This window comes from Cnephaeus nilssonii (genome assembly GCF_951640355.1).
Source record: "Cnephaeus nilssonii genome assembly, chromosome: 13".
NCBI classification, from domain to species: Eukaryota; Metazoa; Chordata; class Mammalia; order Chiroptera; family Vespertilionidae; genus Cnephaeus; species Cnephaeus nilssonii.
Window position 1 is genome coordinate 22,745,248 of NC_137084.1, and position 25,526 is coordinate 22,770,773.

Genomic DNA, 25,526 nt, shown 5'->3' on the forward strand with positions numbered 1-25,526 from the left:
GTGACTACAGTTTTTGTTGTTTAAGTGGGGTGGGTGAGGTTAGAGATCCGACCATTACGCTGAAGTCATATTTCTTTTTTGTAGCAACAGGTTCACGGAGGCCTCCTCCGCTCCTTCCAAAGCCTACTCTCCCCCCTCTCCTACCTCCCCCCCCACCCCCCCGCCGCCCCGCGCCCCGCTCCAAGCTGGACTTCCAACCGGCCCCCGAGCCTTCCTCCCACTCGGATGTGTGACTCCCGTGCGCAGCCTTTAGCTTGGGCCCGATTCCTCCTCTGGGTGGAACACATAGAAAGTCCATCTCCTCGTGCCCTGGAGGTCGACCCGCGATTTGAGGCGGACAAACTCTGTGCAAGGGGAGCGGAGACCAAGGGGGTCTGGGCACGCTCGCAGGTATTGCCAGGGCTCTGGGCCCGCGGCCCCACCAGAAATGCACCTGGGCCCCCAACCCCACAAGCCCGTTATAGGGGTGGGGGTGCCACGGGAGCTGTAGAGACAGCGGGACCGGGAGAGAAGACGCCCAGAAGCACCCTGTTGTCAAGGCCGGACCTCCCAATCTCTCTCGGGGCTCCGGCTCTGTCGTCTGGAACCGCATTTCAGCTCCAAAGGACATCTCTCCCTCCGGGATTAGCTCCTCGCCGCCCGAGCGACAGCCAGGGGTTCCTGGAATGGTTCCCAGTCTTTCCCCCAGCCTCGGCATGGGGGGGCCTGGCCAGTTTTTTTTTTTGGGGGGGGGGGGGCGGGCTGGCAGTCTCCGCGTCGTGACTGCGCCCGCCCCGCTGCGCGGGAGGCGCCCCGGGCGACCAGCGTGAACGCCACACCCCCGGCCCGGCCCTGGCCCCGCCCCGGCCGGCGCGCTCCCGCCGGGAGGCGTGTGCTGCTTCTGCAGCCAGCGCGAGAGGGAGAGGGATGGATGTTGGAGGAGGAATCCGGGCTTAACAAGTGATTGCTGCTATCTAGGATTTTGTTCTTTTTCTGGGGAACCTCGACTTCCTTTCCCAGGCAAGCCCTCCTGTGCGGAACTCCAGTGGAGCCCGAAGTCTTGGGGGGTCTTCCCCGGGGCAGCCCCGAACCGCACACCTGGGCTCCTGCAGCGAGGACTCTGTGCCCCCCCTGGCCAGGCAACAGAACTTGTTCCGTGGATATTTTGGAGCCTCCACCTGCCACACAGGCGTGATTCCTTCCACCCCCCACCCCCCAGAGCCTTCTTCCCCTCCTCCAGCTGTTGCAGCTTGAGGGGGGAAATCAAAACCAGCCGGGGGAATTGCCTTTATTTTTATTTTGGACCCCTCCTGGGAAGGGTAAGTGTGATGCCTCTCTTATCTTCCCTTTTCCACCCCTGGCTGGAAAGAAGCGGTGGGCATTGGAGGGACAAATAATATCGGGAATGTGACAGAAGGGCATGAATGGAAGGCGGTTAAAAATAAACCAGGAGGTGGGAGAAGGGAGGTGCAGATGCTGCGCGGCGCTCCGGGGGGCCAACAGTTGTTATTTTCTCAATCTCAGGGATGGGGTGCGTGCGCCCTGCTTAATGTGCCCGAGCGGGAACCTAGGTCTGGAGGCGAGGGCGCGATTAAAGATGTCGTTTCCCAACGAGGTGGTATTTAGATTTAGCATCGCTTTGCCTCATCCCAGACTCACCGGTTCCGTTCCTGTGGGAACAGCTGGTGGACGGGTTTGAATTGCTGCCTCTCCCAACACTTGGATTTGCGAGCATTTTCTGAGCATTTGAGCAACACATAGGGACTGTGTAAATGGCGTGCGTTGAAGTGGATATTTCTCACGGTTGTTAGCCTTTCTGATTCTCTCAATCTCTCACTCTCTCTTTCTCTCTGGTAAGGTTCAGGTACCACCCTAAGACAGTTGTGGAAATTAGCCCTGAGACATGAAAACAGCCTTGTTGTTGGGAGGTGGAAGGAGAGGCAGGATGCCTGGCTGTTGTTTGGGGGACCAGGGAATTGGTAGTCTGCAAATCCTATTAGTTTGATGGTGTTCAAGAGGAAGGGAAATTTTCCTGCAAAAGTGTCCCTCATAAAGGCTCCTGGGAGTTGGCTTGGATAGATTCTCCTAACATGAATACCTTGGGAAGGAGGAGAGATTTTAAACCAGTCTGATTTGTTGGGTGGAAGGATTTTTTTCTTTCTTTTCCTTTTCCTTTTTTTTTCTTTTCTCACCTTTTTCCTCTTCCTTCTCCTCCTTTTTCTTTCTCTCTCTCTTTTTTCTTTAAGATTAGGGATAGTGAAGTAGCTGGTAGCCAGTCAAAAGGAGGATGATTTGCTTTTTGTAGGGAGTTGGATAAACCAAACCTAGCAAACCTAAACTAAAAATTAAGAAATATTTGGTGGACAGCAAAAACAGAGCAGGTCTAGGTCTCTTGCAGAGTTAATTGTGAATGAGAAGACCCTCTAATTAATGACCTTCTGGAAGTCAGTTGGATGGGAGAGGGGTATACATAGTATACAAATTTACAGGCACTTTGGTTCCACTGGGGCTTTATTTAAATAGTGTATTTTAACTGCTTTGAGGGAGTTGGGAAGTAACTGAGCAAACTCTCGAGCTATTTGGCCTGTGAAAGAATTTAAAGGACGTCAGCCTAACCCTCCACAATGAAAACAGAGATTGAGAGGCCTCCTGAGGGTAAACATTTCAGAGTATGAGATGATGTTAGGAGTCAGGCAAAGGAAGGAGAATGCCATTTGAGGCACCTTCACAGGTATATTTTCTGAGTTTCGTGTCCCAATCAAGCTTGCCTCTTACCCTAGGAGAATGTATTCTGGTTGGGAAGGGACATATTTTCGCCACTTCCCTGCTCGTCACTTCTTAAAACTCAGTGTGTTTAAGCTTCTAGGCTGACAGGATTCAGCAAGGAGCAAGCAGCAGGTGGTCAAGAGCCAAATCCCTTTAATGGCTCCAGAAAACCATTTCTCTCTTGCACCCCAAGTGCTTCCAGTAATAGAAGCTAGTAGATGCCCTGAATTCTAACTGTCCTTATCCTCCCCAATTCTCTGGGCCACTCTTCTGCATTCTTAGAAGTCCTGTTGGATAGAATGAAAGAATGGAAGAAGCAAGACAAGACAGAAGATTGGGACAGGAGCTTTTATAGGTTCTGGTGGAGAAGATGAGTTAGATGGACCTTGGGAAAGCTAAACTAAGGGATAAGGAAGGCCAGGAGTACCAAGAGACAGTGGGGACAGAGCAGGCTGCAAGGAAGATGTGATCTGGAAGTGGTGGATTGGAAATAAAGGTGGACAGAGAGAGAGAGAGAAGAGGGGAAAGTTGGGGGATGGGAGCTATGGATTAAATAAAAGGGGAGTCTGATAGGCTGAAAACAAAGTCCACACAAACTGGGATTTAAAACATAAGGAGCTAATCCCTTGAAAAGAGTGTAGGAGGAAACATTGTGATGAACATGGAGGAACTGCAAGGAGAGAAAATGATGATTAGAGAAGTGGAAACTGGGATTAGCTCCTAGACTGTGGGTAGTAGGGACATGCTTCAGGGGGTCAGGAAGTACCAACTTAATACAGGCCATTGGTGAGTCTCCAAATGCCCTGACGTCCTCACATTCTATCCTTCCCCTGCTTCAGACTGTGGTATGAGGACATACACATCCTCACAAAGGTGGGATGGGGAGGTGGCATTATCCTCAGTTTATAGACGAGGTGATTGAAGCTTGTTCAAGTGCTGGAGCCTGGATTTAAAAAACTGTTTTTCCGACTTCTCTAATCCTGAATCAAGGGAGGTGGGGGGGAGGGGGAGGACACTATATTCAGAAATATTTCACGAGTGGAAATTTTTTTAAAATGCCTAAGATCAATGCATGATGGAAATAGCTATAAAGCAACAGCATTATTGTTGTGGAATGATGAGAGTGACAAGAAAATAGACTGAGCTGAAATAACATCCAAAGAAGAAGGAAAGAAGGATGTGCAGTGAGAAGGGGATTTAACAACCTGCCCCGTGTTCCTTGGAAATTTATGGTTGCTTGGTGCTTTATATGGTTTGCTCGAGGACAAGAGAAAGAAGTGTATGTGAAGGAAATGCTCAGTTTGCTTTTTATGATTTGATTCTTCTTTTTATTTTTTCTTCCATGCTTGTTTTCCTTCCTTTTCCAGGTGAAGTGCTTCTTCTGCATGCTTTTAGCTGAAGGACACTCTGCATTTTCTTGATCTCTATGGAGACCTCAGAGCTGGGTTTGCCCCTGCTGACACCTCATCTTGCACCACTTTCTCTACCTCCCAAGGTCTTTGCCCCTGCCGATAGTTTGGCATTGCCCCTGGGTCCAGGAAGCCTGTGATGAACCTTAGGGGAGAGCCTGGAGGCTCATCCCGATAGGTGTGAGGGACAATGGCTGGATGTACTTCAAGTCTCCTGTTAACATGGGTTAAGCAGTCACTGGAAGGCAAGTGCTAAGACGAAAGGCTTATTTGCATTTTACTTACATTTGATGGACTGAGCTTTGGACAGTTTCCATGGCAGAAAAACATATTCCATCTTCTAGGCACCACTGCTGGCTGTCGAAGACTTGCTGCCTTTGAATCTTGCAGCAGCATCACCAACCACATCCTTAGATGTGTTTCCAAATTTGAACACCCACCCCAAAACAGGTGTCGGGGAGACGCGGACATTCTGTGACTAAGGCTTGAGAGCGCTAGGCTGTTCACCTGGACCAGCCAAGCTCTGAAGAGCCATGTCGAATCCCTGGGAAGACAGAGCATGGGGCGTGCTGATTTAAAAACAGAAAATGCAAAGCTGGACTGAAAATATCCTCAGTCTTCCCAGCAATCTGCTTAAGGGTTCCAAACTTACCTTCCTTTGGTGAGCAAAAAGAAAAAAAAAGAAAAAAAGAAAAAAGCTGCCCTATTTTTCTTTCTTCTTCTACAACCGGAACCAGCCATTTCCCCAAAGCCACCACCATGGAGGTTGCGATGGTGAGTGCGGAGAGCTCAGGGTGCAACAGTCACATGCCTTATGGGTACGCGGCCCAGGCCCGGGCCCGGGAGCGGGAGCGGCTGGCCCACACCAGGGCGGCGGCGGCAGCGGCGGTGGCAGCGGCCACGGCCGCCGTGGAAGGCAGCGGGGGTCCCGGAGGGGGCTCCCACCACCACCACCACCACCATCACCACCACCACCAGTCTCGGGGGGCCTGCACCTCCCACGACCCCCAGAGCGGCCCACGCAGTCGCAGGAGGCGGCGACAGCAGCCCGAGAAGAAGAAAGGCCACCACCGGCCCAGCAGCTTCCCCCACTGCGCAGACCTCATGCCCAGCGGCTCGGAGGAGAAGATCCTGAGGGAGCTGAGCGAGGAGGAGGAGGAGGAGGACGAGGAGGAGGACGAGGACGAGGAGGAGGAGGAGGAGGAAGAGGAGGGGAGGTTTTACTACAGCGACGAGGACCGCGGGGACGAAGGCTCCTACACGGACCTGCTGCCCCAGGATGACGGCGCCGGCGGCGGCGGCGGCGGCTACAGCGCCGTGCGCTACAGCGACTGCTGCGAGCGCGTGGTCATCAACGTGTCCGGCCTGCGCTTCGAGACCCAGATGAAAACCCTGGCCCAGTTTCCGGAGACCTTGCTGGGGGACCCCGAGAAGAGGACTCAGTACTTTGACCCTTTGCGCAACGAGTACTTTTTCGACAGGAACCGGCCCAGCTTCGATGCCATCCTGTACTATTACCAATCCGGGGGCCGCCTGAAGCGGCCGGTCAACGTGCCCTTCGACATCTTCACCGAGGAGGTGAAGTTCTACCAGCTGGGCGAGGAGGCCCTGCTCAAGTTCCGGGAGGACGAGGGCTTCGTGAGGGAGGAGGAGGACAGGGCCTTGCCGGAGAATGAATTCAAAAAGCAGATCTGGCTCCTCTTCGAGTACCCGGAGAGCTCCAGCCCGGCCCGGGGCATCGCCATCGTCTCCGTCCTGGTCATCTTGATCTCCATCGTCATTTTCTGCCTGGAAACCTTGCCCGAGTTCAGGGACGACAGGGATCTCATCCTGGCTCTGAGCGCGGGGGGTGGGCACGGCGGGCTGTTGTTGAATGACACCTCGCCGGCCCGCGCCGAGGGCTCGGGGCACACGATATTCAACGACCCCTTCTTCATCGTGGAGACGGTGTGCATTGTCTGGTTTTCCTTCGAGTTTGTGGTGCGCTGCTTCGCCTGCCCCAGCCAAGCCCTCTTCTTCAAAAACATCATGAACATCATTGACATCGTCTCCATCTTGCCTTACTTCATCACCCTGGGCACGGACCTGGCCCAGCAGCAGGGCGGCGGCAGCGGGCAGCAGCCGCAGCAGCAGGCCATGTCCTTCGCCATCCTCAGGATCATTCGCTTGGTCCGAGTGTTCCGCATCTTCAAACTGTCCAGGCACTCCAAAGGCCTGCAGATCCTGGGCCACACCCTCCGGGCCAGCATGCGGGAACTGGGCCTGCTGATCTTCTTCCTCTTCATTGGGGTCATCCTGTTTTCCAGCGCTGTGTACTTTGCCGAGGCCGATGAGCCCACCACCCATTTCCAAAGCATCCCGGATGCATTTTGGTGGGCTGTGGTGACCATGACAACTGTGGGCTACGGGGACATGAAGCCCATCACCGTGGGGGGCAAGATCGTGGGGTCCCTGTGTGCCATTGCGGGTGTCTTAACCATTGCTTTACCAGTGCCAGTGATTGTCTCTAACTTTAACTATTTCTACCACAGAGAGACCGAAAACGAGGAACAGACACAGCTGACCCAGAATGCAGTCAGTTGCCCATACATCCCTTCTAACTTGCTGAAGAAATTTCGGAGCTCTACTTCCTCCTCCCTGGGAGACAAGTCAGAGTATCTAGAGATGGAAGAAGGAGTTAAGGAATCTCTCTGTGCCAAGGAGAAGTGTCAGGGAAAGGGGGATGACAGTGAGACAGACAAAAACAACTGCTCTAACGTGAAGGCTGTGGAGACTGATGTGTGAATCCTGTCCTCCGTGCACCACTGCCCCCTCGCCCCCAAGCCCAGCATCTCCAAATATATTTATGCATAGGGAGTGCAGTTATGAAAATGAAATATGCAAATGAATCCAACGCATACAGTAGTACACCATTTAATGGTTATACATGGCATAATTGTTATAAACTTGTATTACATATCAAATAAATGATGCATCTTGGAGAAGAGGGAGGCTTACATAGGAGCAACTCAATCTTTATATTTTTTATTAGGATGCAAGAATTTTGCACATTAACTGGAAAGGATGTTAGAAGTAAAGATGGCTTTGTGGAATGAGTGTGTGTGTTTGTGTGTGTGTGCTGTGTGCGTGTGTGTATGTGTAAGTAAATTGTCAACGTTTTTTAGTAATCGTGCTGTAATGGGAAAAGTTGGCATTTTGAAGTATTTACTATGTAAGAACTAATGAATTTGAACAGTCACTTATCAGTGCTTTAATAGCATCTCATGTCTTTGGATTCCATAGTTGTTTTTTAAAAATTGTTAAGAATTACTATGTGGAAAAAAAAGAAAATGAATTATTTAATAGCATATAGGTCACAATTCTATCTTGGATTTAATTAAAGTTTATTTTTAACTGGAAATTAACTTTTAAAAAGGCTGCAGGGGTCTTTAGAAATTGTTTATATTTTATTATTAATTTTGGGAAGATATGAGAGCAAATGCCTAATAATACGGGAGAAATGACATCCAAGAAAATGTAACAAGCTTTGTTCAGCAATCCCAGCACTGGAATTTTTTTTTTTCTTTGCACTACTTTATATGCTGGAGATTGAGAGAGACTTCATACTGTGAATGTTTACTAATGTAACAGTTCAATGACAATCATTGGAACAATAATTTCTTAGTCCTATTTTATTGTTCTCTTCCTTTCTTTGTGTGATACGAAATGCCACGCAGATAACAGCACAGATTCCCTTCTCTTTTTAAATCTAAATAACTGGTCTGCAAAGGGGCTATGACGTCGAATTTAGCAACTGAATTCTTTTGAAATCGGTCTGTTACAATGATGTTTCTGAAACCATCCTATTCTTCTGCCTTTAAATCCAGAACAATTTAACCAAAGCTAATGCATGCACTGAAAGAATTAATGAAGAAATAGATGCCCAGATGCTACAGTGATTATGGCTTAAGAGCTTTCTATTAAATGTATAACATAAGTGACAGATTTATTAAATTTATTTCTTTGTGCTGCTATATACGAGCAAAATGTGGGGATTCACCTCCGAATCTGGCACTCTATTTGCTAAAATTGGTATAAGAAAGAATTGTGTCAAAACATTTGCTTTCGACATCACCATCATGATTAAAGGAAATCATGACACATATAAGTGTTTAACTCGCAACAAGGTGTTCTAGAATGTGAGATAACAGCTAGTGATTAGACTTGCACTATTAAGTTATAATTAGATATCGGTTAGCAAACTCAGAATATGTAATAGGCCTTATTCTCTCCAGTGTTTCTTCAACTTCTTTTCTTTGTAAAATGATTGTCCTAAGGTTTGGGAAAAAGATACTAATGTATCTCAGTACATAATGAACCCTAACAACTGTGAACTTTGAAAAAAAAAAAAAAAAGAAAGACCCAGAATAACTTTTCTCAAGCTTTTTAACCTCAGACCATCATATGATAATAATATAAAATTTACCTCTCTTTTAATGATATTTAAAATTCTAAGTAAATCCAATGTTCGGTTTAAAAGCAAAGCTACTTCCTTCTCCCCATTTCTTCCCCACCACTTACAGAGAAACTCCACTTGAGAACACCTTGGAGAATGAAAAGCAGCAAGCAGAGGAGTTGATTGACTGTGTAGACCAAATATCTCTAGTGGGCAAGAGAGAGTGACAAAACAAGGAAATGCCATCTTGAAACAAGACTTCAAAGATGGCATCATCCTCTATTTTGGATTAGAAGCAAAAAATGTAGCAAGCATGACACTAGCCCTGTAAGGCTACTTAGGTTGGCTACTATTTATTTGGAAAAGTCACCCTGTTCATCTCTGCACCACAGTTTCCTCGATAGTAAAAAAGAGGGCACATGATGCATATGTTACATCAGTTGTTAGGGGGAAGCAAATGAAAACATGTGAAAACTCTGAAATAAGTTCCATATAAATGTCCAATTTTATGTTGAAATTGCTTTTAATCTTCCTCTAGGAGATTAAGAGCCCGCGAGTTACATCTGCTTTATTAGGATGCTGTGAAAATCATGGGTAATTTCTTTAATTTGGGGCTCCTTACAAGGAGTTGATTTGCAGACACACAAGAGAGCCTATCATTAAGTAACTGTTGCAGTTTCTTCTTTTGGGGGAAGATTTTAGGCATGCCATGGTATAAAGATGACCCTATGGACAAGGTGCCACCTCTCTCTTGCTGTTCTCAACTAGGTCTGGTTATATCTTAAAATAGTTTAAATGCATGCTCTCCAGCTTCGATGTTTATTGAACATTCTACAATAGCATTAGCAATGACTTGGCTATGTTTGGAAGGAAAAATACATTGTATTTCATTGGTTCTACAACACTCTTTTAAATCAGAAAAGTTATATTACATTTAATTGACATGTTTTAGAATTAATAATTCTGAGAACCCAGTCATTTGGGGATCCTGGGGCTTCCCTTTATTGTACATAGTTTCTTTTTAAGGGTAAAAGAGTCAGAAAGTGATAGTCATGGGCTTTTATTGGTAACCACTAAATGTATGTGTTGTTTTTTTTCCCCCTGCAAGATCCATTAATTTTAGGATGTCTGGATCTTGATTCCATTCTGAGAAGGTAGCATTTAAGCCCTTAAGACTTGTATAGGGCACTTCTGTGCAGAATACTTGTCTTACAGAGAATGTGTGAAGGTAGTTGTGGACGTATAGCATTTTTCCAAGACAAAGCTAGGTAAAATACATTAGCACCATTTGTGACAATTTTATACTGAGAAATGTGCTTTCAGGGGCTATTTGTAACTAATTTAGGTCTCTTCATCTTCTCAGAGCCCCCCATACATGTTTGGTTGTAAGATAAAAGAGAAGTGACCCATTTAGAGATTTGAATTCTTGGGATCTGGGATCCTTTAGTTGCTTTTCAGATGATAATAAATGTTACCAAAAGTATAATATTTGAGGGTCATCTTAATCAGAATCTTTTCAAGGGTGGATGCATTGTTCTCTCTTGCAATTAATTGCTTGAAGAGGAAACAATTATACATAACAGTTACGGAGAAGAGAGGAGGACTAAATATTCCTTCAGTTCTGTGAAAGGGAGCTCATGGATGCCAGAGGAACGACAGGTGGTTTAGGAGTCCAGAGCTGGCTTGTTGACCATGGGCACATCATTTCATCTCCTTAATTCTCAGTTTGTGTTTGGTTAGTGTAAAGTCGGGTTGTTGGGCTACATTATCGCTTGAGTCCTTCTAGCACCAAAATTCTGTGGAGTTGAAGGAAGTATCAGACTAGCTTGATATTTTCTAAGTACCCCTCAAGTCATACCAGCCTTGATTTTATAGCTAAGAACAAAATAGTTTTAAAGCCTTACTGTTGGGTTAAATGCAGCACCAGGAGTATGGGATTGAGTTTTTAGAATGTAAACTAAGCTGAATGAGTAGGGTGTACTTTGAAGCTATTTATTTTAACAACTTATAAAGGGAAGAAAATCACTTAATAAAAAAAATAACTCCTCAGTCTCCAATAGAATACAAATTGGTAAGTAAACATTTTGATTTCTGGCTTTGTTACAGTGCAATCTCGTCAGTAAACACAGTGTTCCGACCTGTGCTGGAAAACTCATTTTATGCTCAGACACATGTAGTATTTCACAGTGCTGCTGCTTTCCTTGTCAAATTTGTTTTGAACAGGACCGCTAAAGCTTTGTGAAACATCTTTTCATTAGGCATGTGTTGAAAATAGAATCCAATATATAAATAAGAAACATTTAAGTTAAGATTATATATATATATATATTCAATATATTGAATCAACAATGGAGAACACCATTTCTGATTCTCTTGGGATGTGGGGGTACAATTTTCTATTGGTTGGTGTTGACTTTCTAAAAAAATATATTCAATTTTTTTAGAAAGTCAACACCAACCAATAGAAAATTATTTTTAATTGCACTGGAATCATAAACACTAGTACCCCCACATCCCAAGAGAATCAGAAATGGTGTTCTCCATTGTTGATTTTCAGGCCTGTGATGCATCTTAAGCACTAACATTGCAGCTATTTCTAGGTAAAGTGGTGGGAAATAACACTTAGGTTTGGTTTACATTTTTCAAATGAACATGTGAAATGCTCATGTGCAGGGTGCAGAGTATAACATCCCTGTTTATATGTTTGTTTTTTATTGATACAGTTTAGAATGATTACGGGTTGTCATTCAGTGACAAAGGGGCCTGTTCCAGGAAGTCTTCCTGACCCAAAAGTCATTCTGATTACTGCAACGGACATTTGGTGTGGACAAAAGGTACCTCTTGGTTTTCCTGCCTGCAAAGAAACATGACTCGAAACACAGGGTCTTCCAGACCAATGTAACCATGATAGGTTAGAAGATAATCCTACTTTTTGGTATGGAGACCAGCATTCCTACTTGAAAGAAGGTTGAATGAGGGATATGTGTTCAAGATTGAAGGAAGCAGAGCTATTTTTGCAGTAAATGGGAATATGCACTTCTGAAATGTAAATTAAGATTAGGGCTGTGCTAGGAGTTTTATTTCGGACTCGGTTTTCCGTTTCCATAGCAGTCCCAATTTCTTACAGTATCTTCTTCATAAAAAAGTATGCTAATACATATCAGACCATATGGCCCAATTTGAGGTTCAGAAAATATGGTTACTTTATTTATGGGTAAATAAATTAATCCCAAGGCATGAGTCGGGTGCTTTGAAGAACATAGCATATATTTAATGAGCTGTGGCTCTAAGTGAGACTCTAATACCCCCGTTTAGACTGGTGGGTAATACTAAGTAGGAATGGAATAGGAATAAAGCAAATAACGTCCTAAGGAAGGTGTCTTGCTATTGTCTAGGAAAGGGTATTCCCACATTTACTGATCATGGTGTTGGTGACATACAGTTAATTTTTTTTACCCATTTGCTGTTACTGGTAACTTGGAAGGAGGCTTTGTATCCAGAGTACCAGGAGTGAAATGATCTTGGTAGTTGATCCACAGTCAACTTTTGCTTCCTGACCTGCAAATTATTTGCTGCATAGATTTTCCACAACTGGTTTCTCATCCTAGGTTGTCTTTATTCAGGCTCAGAACTATGGTCTCCCATTAGACAGCCAGCCTAGAAAATGCAATGTTATGAAAAGGAAACAATATAGTACAAAGAAACAACAAATACACTAAAACTAAAAAGCCAAGCAAAACCTAATGGGGAAGTCTGTTGTTCAAGCCAGGGTGCCTCATTCATCAAAAGGAAATATGAGGATTTAGGGGCAACTTTGACATGGCTCCTCACCATTAATAGAGATAACCAAGAGGTGACTATTGTGGCGAATGATGTAAAGCACAAATAAGTTACTGAAGGAATATACAAGTTAACATTTTCTGTGAAAATGATAGAAATGCCAACTTACTTTATCATTGGTCTTAATAGTAATTATTAGAAATAAATAATAGATATGGAAAATATGCTTGTTTTTTTTTCCAGTTATTGGCAGTATGTGGAAATGTACTTGAAATGTATTTATTTATTTATTTATTTATTTATTTATTTATTTATTTATTTATTTTTACTTAGAATGCTGTAGACCAGGGTTGTATATTTGGGGTCAGAGAGAATGAAGGCATTTTTATTCACAGCTTCTTAAGCTACTGGCTATTGAGTCAGTTACATCTTCAACCAGTCAGAGCAGTTAAATAGCCCCTGTGGATATCAACGAAAGCTGTGCCAATGCTGAGCCAAAGAATTATATTTGTTGTAGAATACGTAGATTAATACTATATATCCATACATTTATGTCATATATTTTATATTCTGCTTTCGTTCTGGCAAAAGATAGACAAGCAAAATGAATAGTCCGAGTCATTGAAGGAGGCTTCTTGGAGTGTAGTGAATGTGTATAATTCCCATGTGTTTGGGAGAAATGGTGAGACTTAAGGATTGAAAAGCCTTTCTTTGCACTCTAAATTGGCTTTCTGTACCATTGTCACAATGTTATTAGGGCTAAGCTCTGAAACATTCCATAGTAAAAAGAAATATGAAGTTTCTTTCCCAGGAAGGGTTACTTTTTATGTTTTATGGAATATTGCAACATTTATTTTATTTTTCATGGACATTATTCCTGTTACATAAAGGTTGCAAATAGCACAGAAACTAGACTATCTGGCTCCATAGATCTATTTTGTGCTCTCTAGAAATAGCCTTACTTGAAATCATTATCTTTCTGTATTTCTGTTGTAGCTGTTGTTTGCTATGACTTTCTTAATTCTCTTAGGTTCAATTCCAGCAGTAAAATGTCTCAGGTTATTGTTGGGTGTTTTTGTTTGTTTGTTTGTTTGTTTTTGATGAATGTTCCAATATCGCTCAGCCTCACATACAAAACCATAAAATAATTGGAAACCAGGGCTGTATTATCTCAATTCTCTCAATAATAGGGGCTACGTTAGTTAACACAGAGGATGCATGCTATTCTATTTATAAGCTTAATTCACTCAGACCTGAATAGATTGATGGTTCCTATGGAGAACACTAATGGTGTTGATATCACCTGAGCGAGTCTTCTTTCTCCTCCAATTGGTAGGGATCATAATCCAAATGAAGCTTTCATTTGCTATCAGGCATGGTGGGAAATAATTAATAAGGCTCCCACTGGACTGAAATCTATCAAGAGGTAATGGAATCTCTAGAAAACGTAGTATGGTTTATGTTTACTTGTTTATTTGCCATTCCTTGTTGATGTCATTGTTGGCATTACTGTTGGGGGGTGGATTTTAATTTTTGGATGATTTAACTAATAGTAAAATGGCTTTGATAAGAAGCTAGACACTATAAGTTCCACCTATCTTTTTTTTCTCTCACCTGAGGATATGTTTCCATTGATTTAAGAGAGAGGAAAGGAGAGATAGAGATAGAGATGAGAGAGAGAGAGAGAGAGAGAGAGAGAGAGAGAGAGAGAGAGAAAGAGAGAGAGAGATGTGAAAGAAAAACATTGATTGATTGCCTCCAGTATGTGATTGGGAATCAAACCACAATCTAGATATGTGCCCTGACTGGTAACTGAACCTACAACCTTTTGGTGTGTGGGACAACACTCCAAACAACTGAGCTACCAAGCCAGGGCTCCAAACTATCTTATTAGCTTGAGTAGTATCTCTATTTCAATATTTTAAAAAATTATTATGAGATTTGGAGATTGTTATCTATATCTAGAGCCATTTATTTGGGGGACAATTTATCCCATAAATATGATACATTTATTCATGTTTTTAAATAGAATAATGAAATCTCTCTCTCTCTCTCTCTCTCTCTCTCTCTCTCTCTCTCTCTCTCTCTCGTTTCTTTTTTTCCTGGCTTTTCCACATTATATTTAAATTGGTGGATTATATTTACATTGGTGGATATAAGCATTTTATCTTCCAGCACACCAAGTGAAAATCTTAATTACCAATTGATTAGAGGATGAAAAGATTGTTTGGATGGTCTGTTTTGCCCCATTTGCTATTAATCAGTGTAGAAGCTGATTTCAGTATATGTGAAAAACAGCATAGGGAAATGCATATATACCATGTTATAATCTTGATGAGAGAGAAGGAATATTAAGAATAGATTTTTCTTTTGGGTTCCTAGAAGTATCCTCATAATTCTTGACCTCTTTCCTCCAGATCTGATCCAATGAATGTTAAACTAGTAAACTGCATTTTTGCTTGAGTAACAACAGGATGTAAGGAGAAACAAAGCTAATTCAGGGACAGGGAGTGGGAGGGAGGTTGGCAAAGGTTGAGGAGTCATGCCTAAATGAAGTCATTAATTTGATGGCAAAAATAGCTAGATCAGTATAAAAACTACTTCATTTGATAATGCTATCTATTAGTTTTTCTTAATTCAGGGAATCCGGGAAAGTACATTGGTAACTTATTATTGGAACCAAAATTAGTAAGCATGTGTATAATATATATGGTCTTTGAGAACATGCACATACAAAACCGTTAAACTGTTGCTGAGGATTAAAGCTGCATGTCGTATTAAGGATAGAACTCACCTTTCCCTTCAGAGCAAGGGATTCTTTCACATCCTTCAAACATTATCAGTTGGCACCTCTATGCATCCTCTTCCCTTATTCTAGTGCGGTATTAAAACTAAGATGGAATTAAACAACCAATTGTAGCCCTGAGAGTGAATGTCACTAACACAAAGCTGAATGATGTGTTCATGTTGGTTATTGTCAGCATGCAATTCTTAGAGGAGTAGAGAAATCATGAAATCTGTGCAGAATAATTAGAACTCTTTGCAGCCTCCTTGCTAATTCAGCTGCTGCTGCTCATCTACAGAGTAGAGGTGTCATTTCACTACTAGAATCCACACACTTCACAGGCTTCAAGGCAGTGTGAGAAACAGTGGAGAAAGAAGGGTTAGATTAGATAGAACAGGGATGAAGCAACATACAGTATTTTAAGGTGTGAATCATCTTGTGACACCAGACTATTTTTACTCACTCAAGGGACTGATTTGACTCTGGATGGGAGAGGCTTTGTTTAGAAATTACCCTTTCCTTTTTGCTTGTCTGTGGTATCACTGTTGGAGATCAGTTGAGCTTGGGATAAGTCTTGCCATCGTTGCTAAAATAGGATGAAAATTATATGTTGGACACATTTATTTTTTTTTTTCATTTCAGTTATGAAATGCTATAGTTGTGTTATAGGGTTTGCAAGGGAGATTAGAAAGTCACTTGACTTTTAAATATTTTAAATATTTTACTGCACCCCTGAAAGGATTTGGAAATGAAATACAAGTAGAAGATTCTAATGTTAAGTTCTGATCAAATATAAACTTGTTCAAAATAAAGTGTTCAAAGACCTCCTTTTTAGTTTCCATTTTTGATCTTTACCTTCAGTTATTAAGCCTGTTGCTTTTTATTTTTAATTGCAGAGGTAGACATGTAAAATGCTTGATACCCCCACCTCCCTTCACCCCACTGCAACTCCACTCACCTTTGCTTCATTCAATAAAAGCCCAGCTCAGGAAGGCTTCTGCCGGTGCAGGCTCACAGATTTCTCATGGAGAGCTTTTTGTGTGTATGTGATCCAGGTAGATGTCTTCCCATTTTTGAAATCAGGTCATGCCAGTGTGTACCCGGAAAGCTTCTACAGCCCCCTGCAACGTGGCTCTATTGTGTTCTGTTGTCATGCTAGGTATTTTCTGCCTATTACTGAACGGCTGTGGTTTTAGAAACAGCTGGATGATTAGTGGCGTATTTCCCATTTTTCACCCAGATGCTTTATTACTGTGTAGAAACAACCCATGTGGAATGAGCTGGGAGGATGATAGCAAAAATCTTGCTCTGATGCAACTGTTGTTATTAGGAATTTAATCAAGAAAATGAAGGGCAAACTGTTTTGATTATTGTTCGATGTACAAACATGTTGTTAGACACAGCAGACTCATTTCCATTCCTAGGCAAAGCAGTCGATTTCCCAACTTTGAAAATGTGTCTTGCGATATTCCTTAGGCTACCAAGCCGTGCTTTGGCTGTTACATTTATTTGCTTAAGGGGAAATGTCTACACATGATGAGACATCCCCTGAGTTTTCCATTCACTGCCGGCTAGAGGAGCTGACAAGGCGGACAGGCTCCAGCCCTCTCACTCACCAGCCTATTTTTAGTTCGGTCCCTTTGTAACTAACTTCAACCCAAAGGGGTTGAAATTCAAATACAGTGAAACGTTGTATTAGGACAATTCGCAGGTTGATAGAATTGTTTGGTATTGTGAAAGGGACACATTTAGTTTAGGTTCTGTTTGTTAGGGCTAAAATTAGAATCAAAAGGGAGCATGGACTTCTTTTCCTTCACCAATTATTTTTCAACAGATGTTTGTTAAGCTTATGCTAGGTTGACTGGGCTGTGCCTGTGTTTCTAATCTCTAAATGTGCGAACACTTCAGAGAATCACACTCCGTGTAGAGGATTTTTTAGTTACGGGAAGATTCATCTTTTTAAATAGCAGATTCTTGTTTATAATAATAATTATAATAATAAACCTTTCCTTTTTTCTCCCCAGAATCTATATGTGTGGCTGGATCTAATTTCTCCTGGAAAAGTGAACTGCCAAGCTATCATGCTTTAATGATACCTTTAATAAATTTTATCCTGTGTTCTGTAATGTGCTTCATTTTCTGAATAGCTTCTGTATAAACTGCATAACAAATGGGACCACATTCAACTTGACAATTCAATTTTTTTTAATGATTCTTGTATGAGCAATAACAATAGTCAGTGCTTTCAAATAGTATGTGATTAAATTATAACAGAAAGAGGGAGGGAAGCAGATTTGACTGAAACTAATAAACACATCTGTGAAATAGTAGACAATACTTATATTTTTTATTCCAAAGTTGTTGTTTTTTTACAGGACCATGGTTCTGCCAACACAAAAACATTTTTTTTTTTAAACAACCCATTTGTATCATTCTCCTTGGGAAAGGTTTGAGTGCCATTGATGATACATCAACATTTTTTTTTGACTTGAGTAAAGAACTGAGTTTCTTTCTTGGATCAATTTTAAAAGGATTGTTCTTTTGGGGGGACATTCCTTCTTAGGCAAGCCCACTGAGATGAATCAATTATCTGGCTAAGTCCGGGCAGTTGAGGCCGAGGTTGGAGATCTGTCTGAGGTGCCTTCTGTCTGTATCCGATCTCATAGGTGTTGGCTCGGCTTCCATTTCCTTTCAAGATGATGTCTGATTCCTTTCTCTTGGAGTTCTGGCTTTCACACCTGAAATACTGTTGTACTCACATTTTCAGCTCTCTTCAACCAGCTTTAACTTCTTAAGAACAACTCGGACTTCTATGAAATGTATCCTAAGGACTGTTTGTTTTCTGAGTGTTTTGGAACATACATTAGAGACCCTAGCGTTTAGTCTTCCTTCAAGCCAAACAACAATTATCTTTAATTGAAGTCCCTTCTATTTGAAGCCAAAAGCAGTTGGCCGAGTCAGTGAAGAAGCAAAAAAGCCAAGCTGATTGTCTGGCATTGGGAAGCCATTGATTCAATTCTGCTTCATTTAAAGCCATTAGTTTCAAACATCCTGGATTCTCTTTAAATTTGGAGAGTTTTCAGTTGCTATCAATTCTGTCAGGGAAATACTTTTAATTGTAAAACCATTATTTTGTGGGATTTTTAAATGTTTTAGTTTAGCAAACTGCTACTATTCCTGTGCCTTAGAAATGTGACATTTTGCATATTAAATGAAAATGAGACCATTATTTATGTGATTTTTAAAAGCCAAGGTGATTTTTCTCTTCCCAATTTTTTAGGAAAGTATTTGCAAATCTTAAGAATGTATATTTTAACCTAAATTAGCAGATACATAGTCAATGTTTGAAGATTTTTAGGCAAGTAACTGAATTACTCATTATTATAGTATGAAGGAGGAAATCACTAACCATTTTTTTACACATTGGAAATTGGAGATGGAAAGAGGTGCCTCCTGTCTGTATTGATCAGATACCATAGGTGTTGGCTCAGGTTTCCATTTGCTTTTTTATTTGCAGTTTCTGAAAGAGACTGAGGGGGACGGATGCCAAAACATTCTATGTGGCTCATTCAGAAGTCCTTTAATGGAAGCCAAGTGCATTTAAAATACATCAGATTGTTCTATTCTTAACTAGAGGGTGTAATTTAAAAATGTGATATTATATTAAGTAGATTACATTTCTGAGATTTAAAAAAATTCTATTATATAATATTACCTCTACTTAGGGCCTATTTTTTTTAAACATATTAAATAGCCTAACAGGCTGTGTGTGAATGTTCTCAGAATAGAGTTAGACAATTTGAAAGTCTATCTCCCTGGAAAAGCAATATGTTTTTAGAAAAAAAAGGTCTCTTTATGTAAACATTTGAACATAAATATATTAACCTCATATTGTTAACTCTTATTTTAGATCTTGATTTTATAATTTTCCTCTAGGTTTCACTTTTTCTGGTATTGAATGGATGGCATCATGAATTATTTATTCCTATTAGAATAAAACTTTTTCTTAAAAGTATGAGAGACTAATAATTTGTACAGATTGACCTTAGAGAATTAGCACACAAAACAGACATTTCTCTTTTTATTGCTCATGTAAGGCAATTTCTCAGTAATCATGTTTTTCTGCTTTTTAAAATTGCAAACTCACATTATTTAACTAAGTATTTATTGTAGCCTGGACATGCTATATATAAAAACCCAACTATCTCCCATGACAAAGTAAACCTCTTAGTCATCCTAGAATAATATTAAAAGTATCTGGTAGTAAAACTCTCATCAGAAAGATGGTTTCATGGCATGTACTCAAGGTCAGTATTACAGGCAGCTGGAAGGTCTTTAATGTAGACAACTTAAGTAATTCTGTTTCATTTTTAAAAAGTTCAGATTCTTAAACGTTGCCATACCTCCAATCTTTTAAATCACACTAGTTGCCAAACATTAATTATCAGTAAATGGTCAAATGAGAAATTGGGGATGAAGTATAGAAGATTTTGCTATTAAATAGAATACTTTATATTTTTATTTTGACAATGTTGTTACCCCTATAAGCAAGTTCTATTTATGGGCCATTTTTTATTTTCTAACAGATAGCAAGAGCAGGAAGTTCCTAGTCAGATTAATCATGAATAAGTAAAATTTGCCTTTGTGTGTTTGTGCTAATGACTATAATACAAACCTATTGTTTTATCATTTCTGTCCTTACTGAACTACATCCAGCATGGCCAGTGGTGAACCTGAGGAGGGGCGGTGAAGGATTAAAGGAAACAGATAAGAGAATATAGTTGGGACCAGGTGGATCATTGTGCCCAGATGAGGAAACAGTGACCCTGGCTGTAAGCAGGATCTTTATTTTATAGTCAGATCACACAAAGCAAAACAAGGGCAAGATGTTTAATGTTCTTTCGAATTTCAAATCTGCTTCTTTCCTGTTATTGCCATTCTCTGAACTCTATCAAGCTTTGTTTAGGCAGCACTTGCTGCACCTCCCCCACCCCCCTCACAGCCCACATCCCTTAGCTACCTAGGACTGCAGGGTCAGACTATAAGGTCAAACTTACAACCATAGCCTTTTGGCTATAATTGTGCTGGGAAGGCTTTGCCCTCTAAGCTGGGACTTGTATATGGCTTTGCCACAAGTCAGTCTGAGGCTTGATCCTGTCCAAACGGTGTAGCCGTTATCCACACTTACCAAGCTAATATCATCACATATTACTAATTTGTCAATTTCCAGGGAAGCCCAGGTGGTAAGTTTAGGTTGCATGCTTTGCACCAGCTCCCAGTTATAAGATGGGCAGACACAGTTACTGTCCATCACTACCAGCATATACTTTGAACATATTTGTCCTGAAAGCTTTTATTTTCTTTCTTTCTCAGATTCTCTGGGAAGAATGTTTTATTTTATATAGGGAAATTGTTATTTTTTAGAAGAGTGTAACTAATCCATCTTTGAAATGAAGATCACATGACAACAGTGTGTTTGGGAGAAGCAGTTGTATGCTTCTGTAATTTTGGCCCATTAGCTTGTTTGTCCATGCCCAAATCAAGATTGAACAAAGTGACTAATGTATGCTTCTTATCTGAAGTGTTTTAAAGGAGACATACATGGCTGACAAAAGGTTCTTCATTTGTATTCATGCTAGTGGAAGATAAGCTTCATATTTAGCTTGGCTTATGCTACTTAATGACATTGGAAACTCAGGAGGTGTGGTGTGCTCCGTGCATTCCAGCAATTTGTAAGAGCCTCTGGGAGCATTTGAATTGTTCCTTTATATGGATGAGACTAACCAAATTATTTACTCATTGCTTTTAAAGTGTGTTTATCTCATGTTGGTATTTTAGAATATAATATCATGATCAAATGTACCTACAATGGCATGTGATCATAAAGAAAACAGTTATGTAATTAAGGCTAGAGGAATTATTTTAAATATTTTTGTTACTAAAAGATTACCATATTATGTTCTCAACCTCTATATAATAAAACCCTAATATGGAAATTGACTGAATGGCGGAACGACCGGCAGACTGATCTCTATGGTCGCCCTGCCCACCGGTCGCCCCACAGAGGGAGGTGATGGGCGGCGGTGGGTGGGACTGGCCAGTGGGTGCCAGCAGGGACCAGCAGGCATCTGCCCTGATCGCTGGCCAGGCCCAGGGACCCTACCCTATATATTGGGAACAGTCTCTTAGATTTAAAAATTAAAACCTGGCAAGGCTACTCTAACACTGAAAAAACAGGATGATGCAGTGATGATATGCATGGACTCTGGCTTGCACATTTTGTTGTCAGTCCTGATTCTGACACTTATAATTGTGTGAGAAAGCCAATTACTGAACTTCTCTCTGCCTCAGTTTTTCCACCCATAAGATGGGGAAAATGGTACTACTGCCTCAGAAAGATCATGTTATGTACTACTTTTTATAATCAGGGCAAAAAAATGTAGCTGCCCATACAACAGCAAGATGCCTTTCACCTGCATGAAAAGTATGGTCACTGGTGCATGCAGCATCCCAGGTTGTGAGAGGGCTGTCCGACTGCCAGTTTAGGCCCAATCCTGGATCGGGCCTAAACCAGCAGTTGGATATCCTCTGAGGGCGCAGGCTGGGCTGAGCCCCCACTCTCCCCCACCCCCCTGTGCATGAATTTTGTGCACAGGGCCTTTAGTTTAAAATAAAGAAAATGAGGCAGGGATAAAGGGTGGGGAGGTGATTTGTTATCCTAACTCTAGTTCCTTTTTCCCTAAGCATCTTTATCCTACCTCATTTTCATGATAACATATTTATATCTGAGTTGTTCTTTTCCAAGAACATAATATCACTACCTTCTTATTCCTGTTGCTACATATTTTTTTTTATTTTGATATTTTTGCAATGATTTTGTATCTGCACCACATTCTATCAACTCAATTTGCACAGTTTCTTGTTCATTCCAGTCTGATGGATATTTTCTAGATTGCTTTATTTTTTTCATTACAAACAAAACTATGATAAATAGCCTCATGAATAAATATTTAAAAATTATTTTAAAGCTAGTTTCTAAGAAAAAGTTGTTTGTTTTTAAATAAATGGATTTTAATTTTAAATGATATTGCAGTCTTTTCCAATATAATATGATATATTAATAATGAATCCAGCAGGGCAAGAAATAAATTTGGAAACTAATTCATTTGCTGTTCTCTGCAGTTTAACAAGCATTAATCATTTAACTATTATCAATAATGTAATGGATATATGTTGACTTTAGCTTTGCCTAGTCATATAGCAAATAGTTTGAGATTATAAATGTTGTTTAAGCAGCCCATAGCCAAGTGGTCCATGTTGGTCTTCTGCTCTCCTGTTTTAAGCCGATTCCTTCTGTACCTTTTCATCTGGCTCATTGTGATCAGGTTAATTACCCCCCCACCCCCCCCGCCTCTCTCTCTATGTCTACCTGAAGGGCCTGCCTTCAGCTCTCTAATTTTTACTAACTCCACCATCATATGCCCCTCACTTGTGTTCATATGGCAGTTATCTATGAATATATCATTCCTGATATGAGACCAGTCTTCAGGCAATCCAAGTAGTTCTAGAACTTTGGGTTTTAGCATTTCTGGATTCTATTTCTAGTTCTAACACCAATTTTGGCTTCAGATCTTATAGATATATTTATTTTCTCTATGCCTTAGGCTCATTGTTCCCTGGATCTGATGAAACCAGACTCAGGAAAGATGGATAAATTCCCATCAGTATTTGTAAAGTGCTGAAAGATTTGAATTATAAATTGGTTTACATGTTACCATAAATATCAAGGATCATTTTCCATGTATTAAGCCACTCCAAAATTTAGTGTCCTACAACAGTAGACAGTTATTAGGTATAATTTTGTAGGTTGGCAATTTGTGCTGGGTTCAGCTGGATGGTTTTTAAGCTGTCACCAGAGATCCCACGTTTGATCCCAGATGGCCTCCAACACATGCCTGGAAGTTAATAAGGGTGATCAATCCCTGTGTCTTCAGCATCTAGCAGGGTATCATGTGCTTCTTCACATGGCAGCTGGCTTCCAAAAGCCACAAAGAGGGCAAATATGATATAAGCTTTCCTCGAGCCTCTGTTTGCATCTTGTGTGCTAAGGTTCCATTAGCCACACAAGTCTGTTACATGGCAAGCCCAGATTCAAGGAGTAGATAAACAGAGTTCATTTTTTGATTAGAGGAGCTATGAACTATTTATGGCTTTTTTTTTTCAGTTGACAACAGCATGTGACCAGATTTCTTTTGAAAATGAATCTATCCCAGAACAAGTATTTTAGAAATAGCTGTCCCTGTCTATGAAGAGAATGCATGGAGAATAAGAAAATATTTTAAGTTAGCCTACTTTTCAAACTCTCTTCTGCCTAGTACCCCTTGGGATATTTATGGACTCTGGATTGTATGTGCTTGTGAATTTTGTAGTTTATACAAAGGGCTTTAAAGTTATTTTGATCTCTGTTAGATTTTTTAAAAAAATTCCTTCCTGAGAAAATGATAAGCTCCAAGAGATAAAGGATTGATTACTTCTTTTGGTATTTTTTCCCCAGTCTAGTGGTCTACTCATAGTGTTATTGGCTAATCTATAGGTTCCATAGACAAGAATTTCACATGAAGCATGATTACATCATTTTGTTATATTTGTTTATGACTCAGTGCTTCTTAGCCATTGTTTATTACAATTATTTGGAAAAAACTAATCTTTGTATTAATGTGAGCTACTTTTTTTTGTGCCTTGAATTTTAAGCTAAGAACATTGCTTTCTATTGTGAATTTAAAGCTTATCTCCTATGATTTTATTATAAAGTGCATTCCCCTCTGTGGATCTGTCTTTTATATGTGGCACACTCGAATTTCATCAAGCAGTAGGTCAATTCTAGTCAGAGGCCTATGAAACATCTGGTATTGAAATGTGCTCAATTTGGTATCTGTTGAGTGTGTATCAGTCTTGTAATAAGTCTTCAAGTGATTTCAGAGCTTTCATATTGGCTGGTTACTGACCTCAATAATAGTTATGCTAAAGTTGGTACGTCTGTTGCCATGTTCATAGATATCTTGCAGTCATATGATATATTTTTTTCTAATGTACCTGCGAGGAAATAACTTGAGAATTACTGTATTGTCTCCCCTCCTTAAAGCATAAAATATGTCTTTCCAAATGCATTTGATGGTATTATCTATTAGAAAATTGTCAAATAATATTTTAAGGATTTTGGAAAGTATAATTGATGTAGCATATAAACCCATTTATTTAGAAAAGTTCTCATCACTATGCTTAGTCGTATAATAATAGTTGCTTAATTATCTCCCGTATTGTTTGTATAGACATGTATATGGGTGTATCTTTTTTCTCTTTGGTTCAAAAGTCTAAAGTTTTTGTTTCTATTCATAAAATATTTTTGAATGTTTCCTTTGCTATGTTTAAATTTTATACATGAAAATTGCTATTATTTCCAAATAGCAGTTAGACTACAAAGTCAATGCTTTGGGTAACATTAGGATTCTTTAATAAGCAAAGACAATTCTTTTCTGTGGATACCTCCATCAGTTACATTTCTTATAGCAGTCACTTCTCTATACACATCAGACAACAGAGCCCTTAAAGTGTGCTCTGGGTGCATATAGATTAAATTTTGAATAATAATATTAAGTAGGGTTTTCTAAGCACTTCTTTACCAGAAAGTAGGCATATCCACTGCTTGGTATGAGTGGCTTCATTTCATACTCCATTGTCAAGGATATCTAGGGAAAACCACCAAAAAAGCAGAAGTGTGTATTTAATGAGAGAAGACAGTAGTAGTCAAAAGGTACTCTCTAAATCTACTATGCTTAATCATTTTTAACAATTTATGTTAAATTTATTGGAGTGACATCCTATATAATAAAAGCCTAATATGCAAATTGTCTCCTCGACTGGAGTTCTGCTGGGAGTTCAACCACTCAACCAGTCGCTATGACACGCACTGACCTCCAGGCGGCAGATGCTCCAACCGATAGGTTAGCTTGCTGCGGGTGCTGGTGGTCTGGACTGGAAAGTGAGGTCTGAGGTGAGAGCTGTCAGGAAGCTCCCAGGGTTTGGCCCAAGCCCCAGGTGGAGGCGGGCGGGGGCGGGAGCGAGGAGGGACTGGGTGGCGTGGGAGGCTGCTATGTGTGATCCAAGAACCGTGGACTGTGCAGCCCTCCGCAGCCTATGGTGTTCTCTGTGCACAATTTATAATCTTCAGAGCTGCTTTTTTAAATTTGTTAAGTTTCACTAACTACTCCAGGAGAGTGGGTAGCACCATTATCGGGGGCTGGGCTAGGTGCGCCTGCCCAAATTCAAGGAGCAACCTTGGGCTCCTGGGAATGCAGCAGAGAGGGGCCAGGGC

The 25,526-nt window shown here is 41.0% G+C and overlaps 1 protein-coding gene across 1 annotated transcript; it reads left to right on the forward strand.

Moving 5' to 3' along the window:
• Window positions 1–4,913: 4,913 nt before the first annotated feature.
• Window positions 4,914–6,938, forward strand: KCNA4 (potassium voltage-gated channel subfamily A member 4; the record flags this gene model as incomplete). Its single annotated transcript, XM_079788938.1, has 1 exon — window positions 4,914–6,938. One exon carries the CDS (start codon window positions 4,914–4,916, stop codon window positions 6,936–6,938), a length of 2,025 nt encoding a protein of 674 aa, XP_079645064.1.
• Window positions 6,939–25,526: the final 18,588 nt, after the last annotated feature.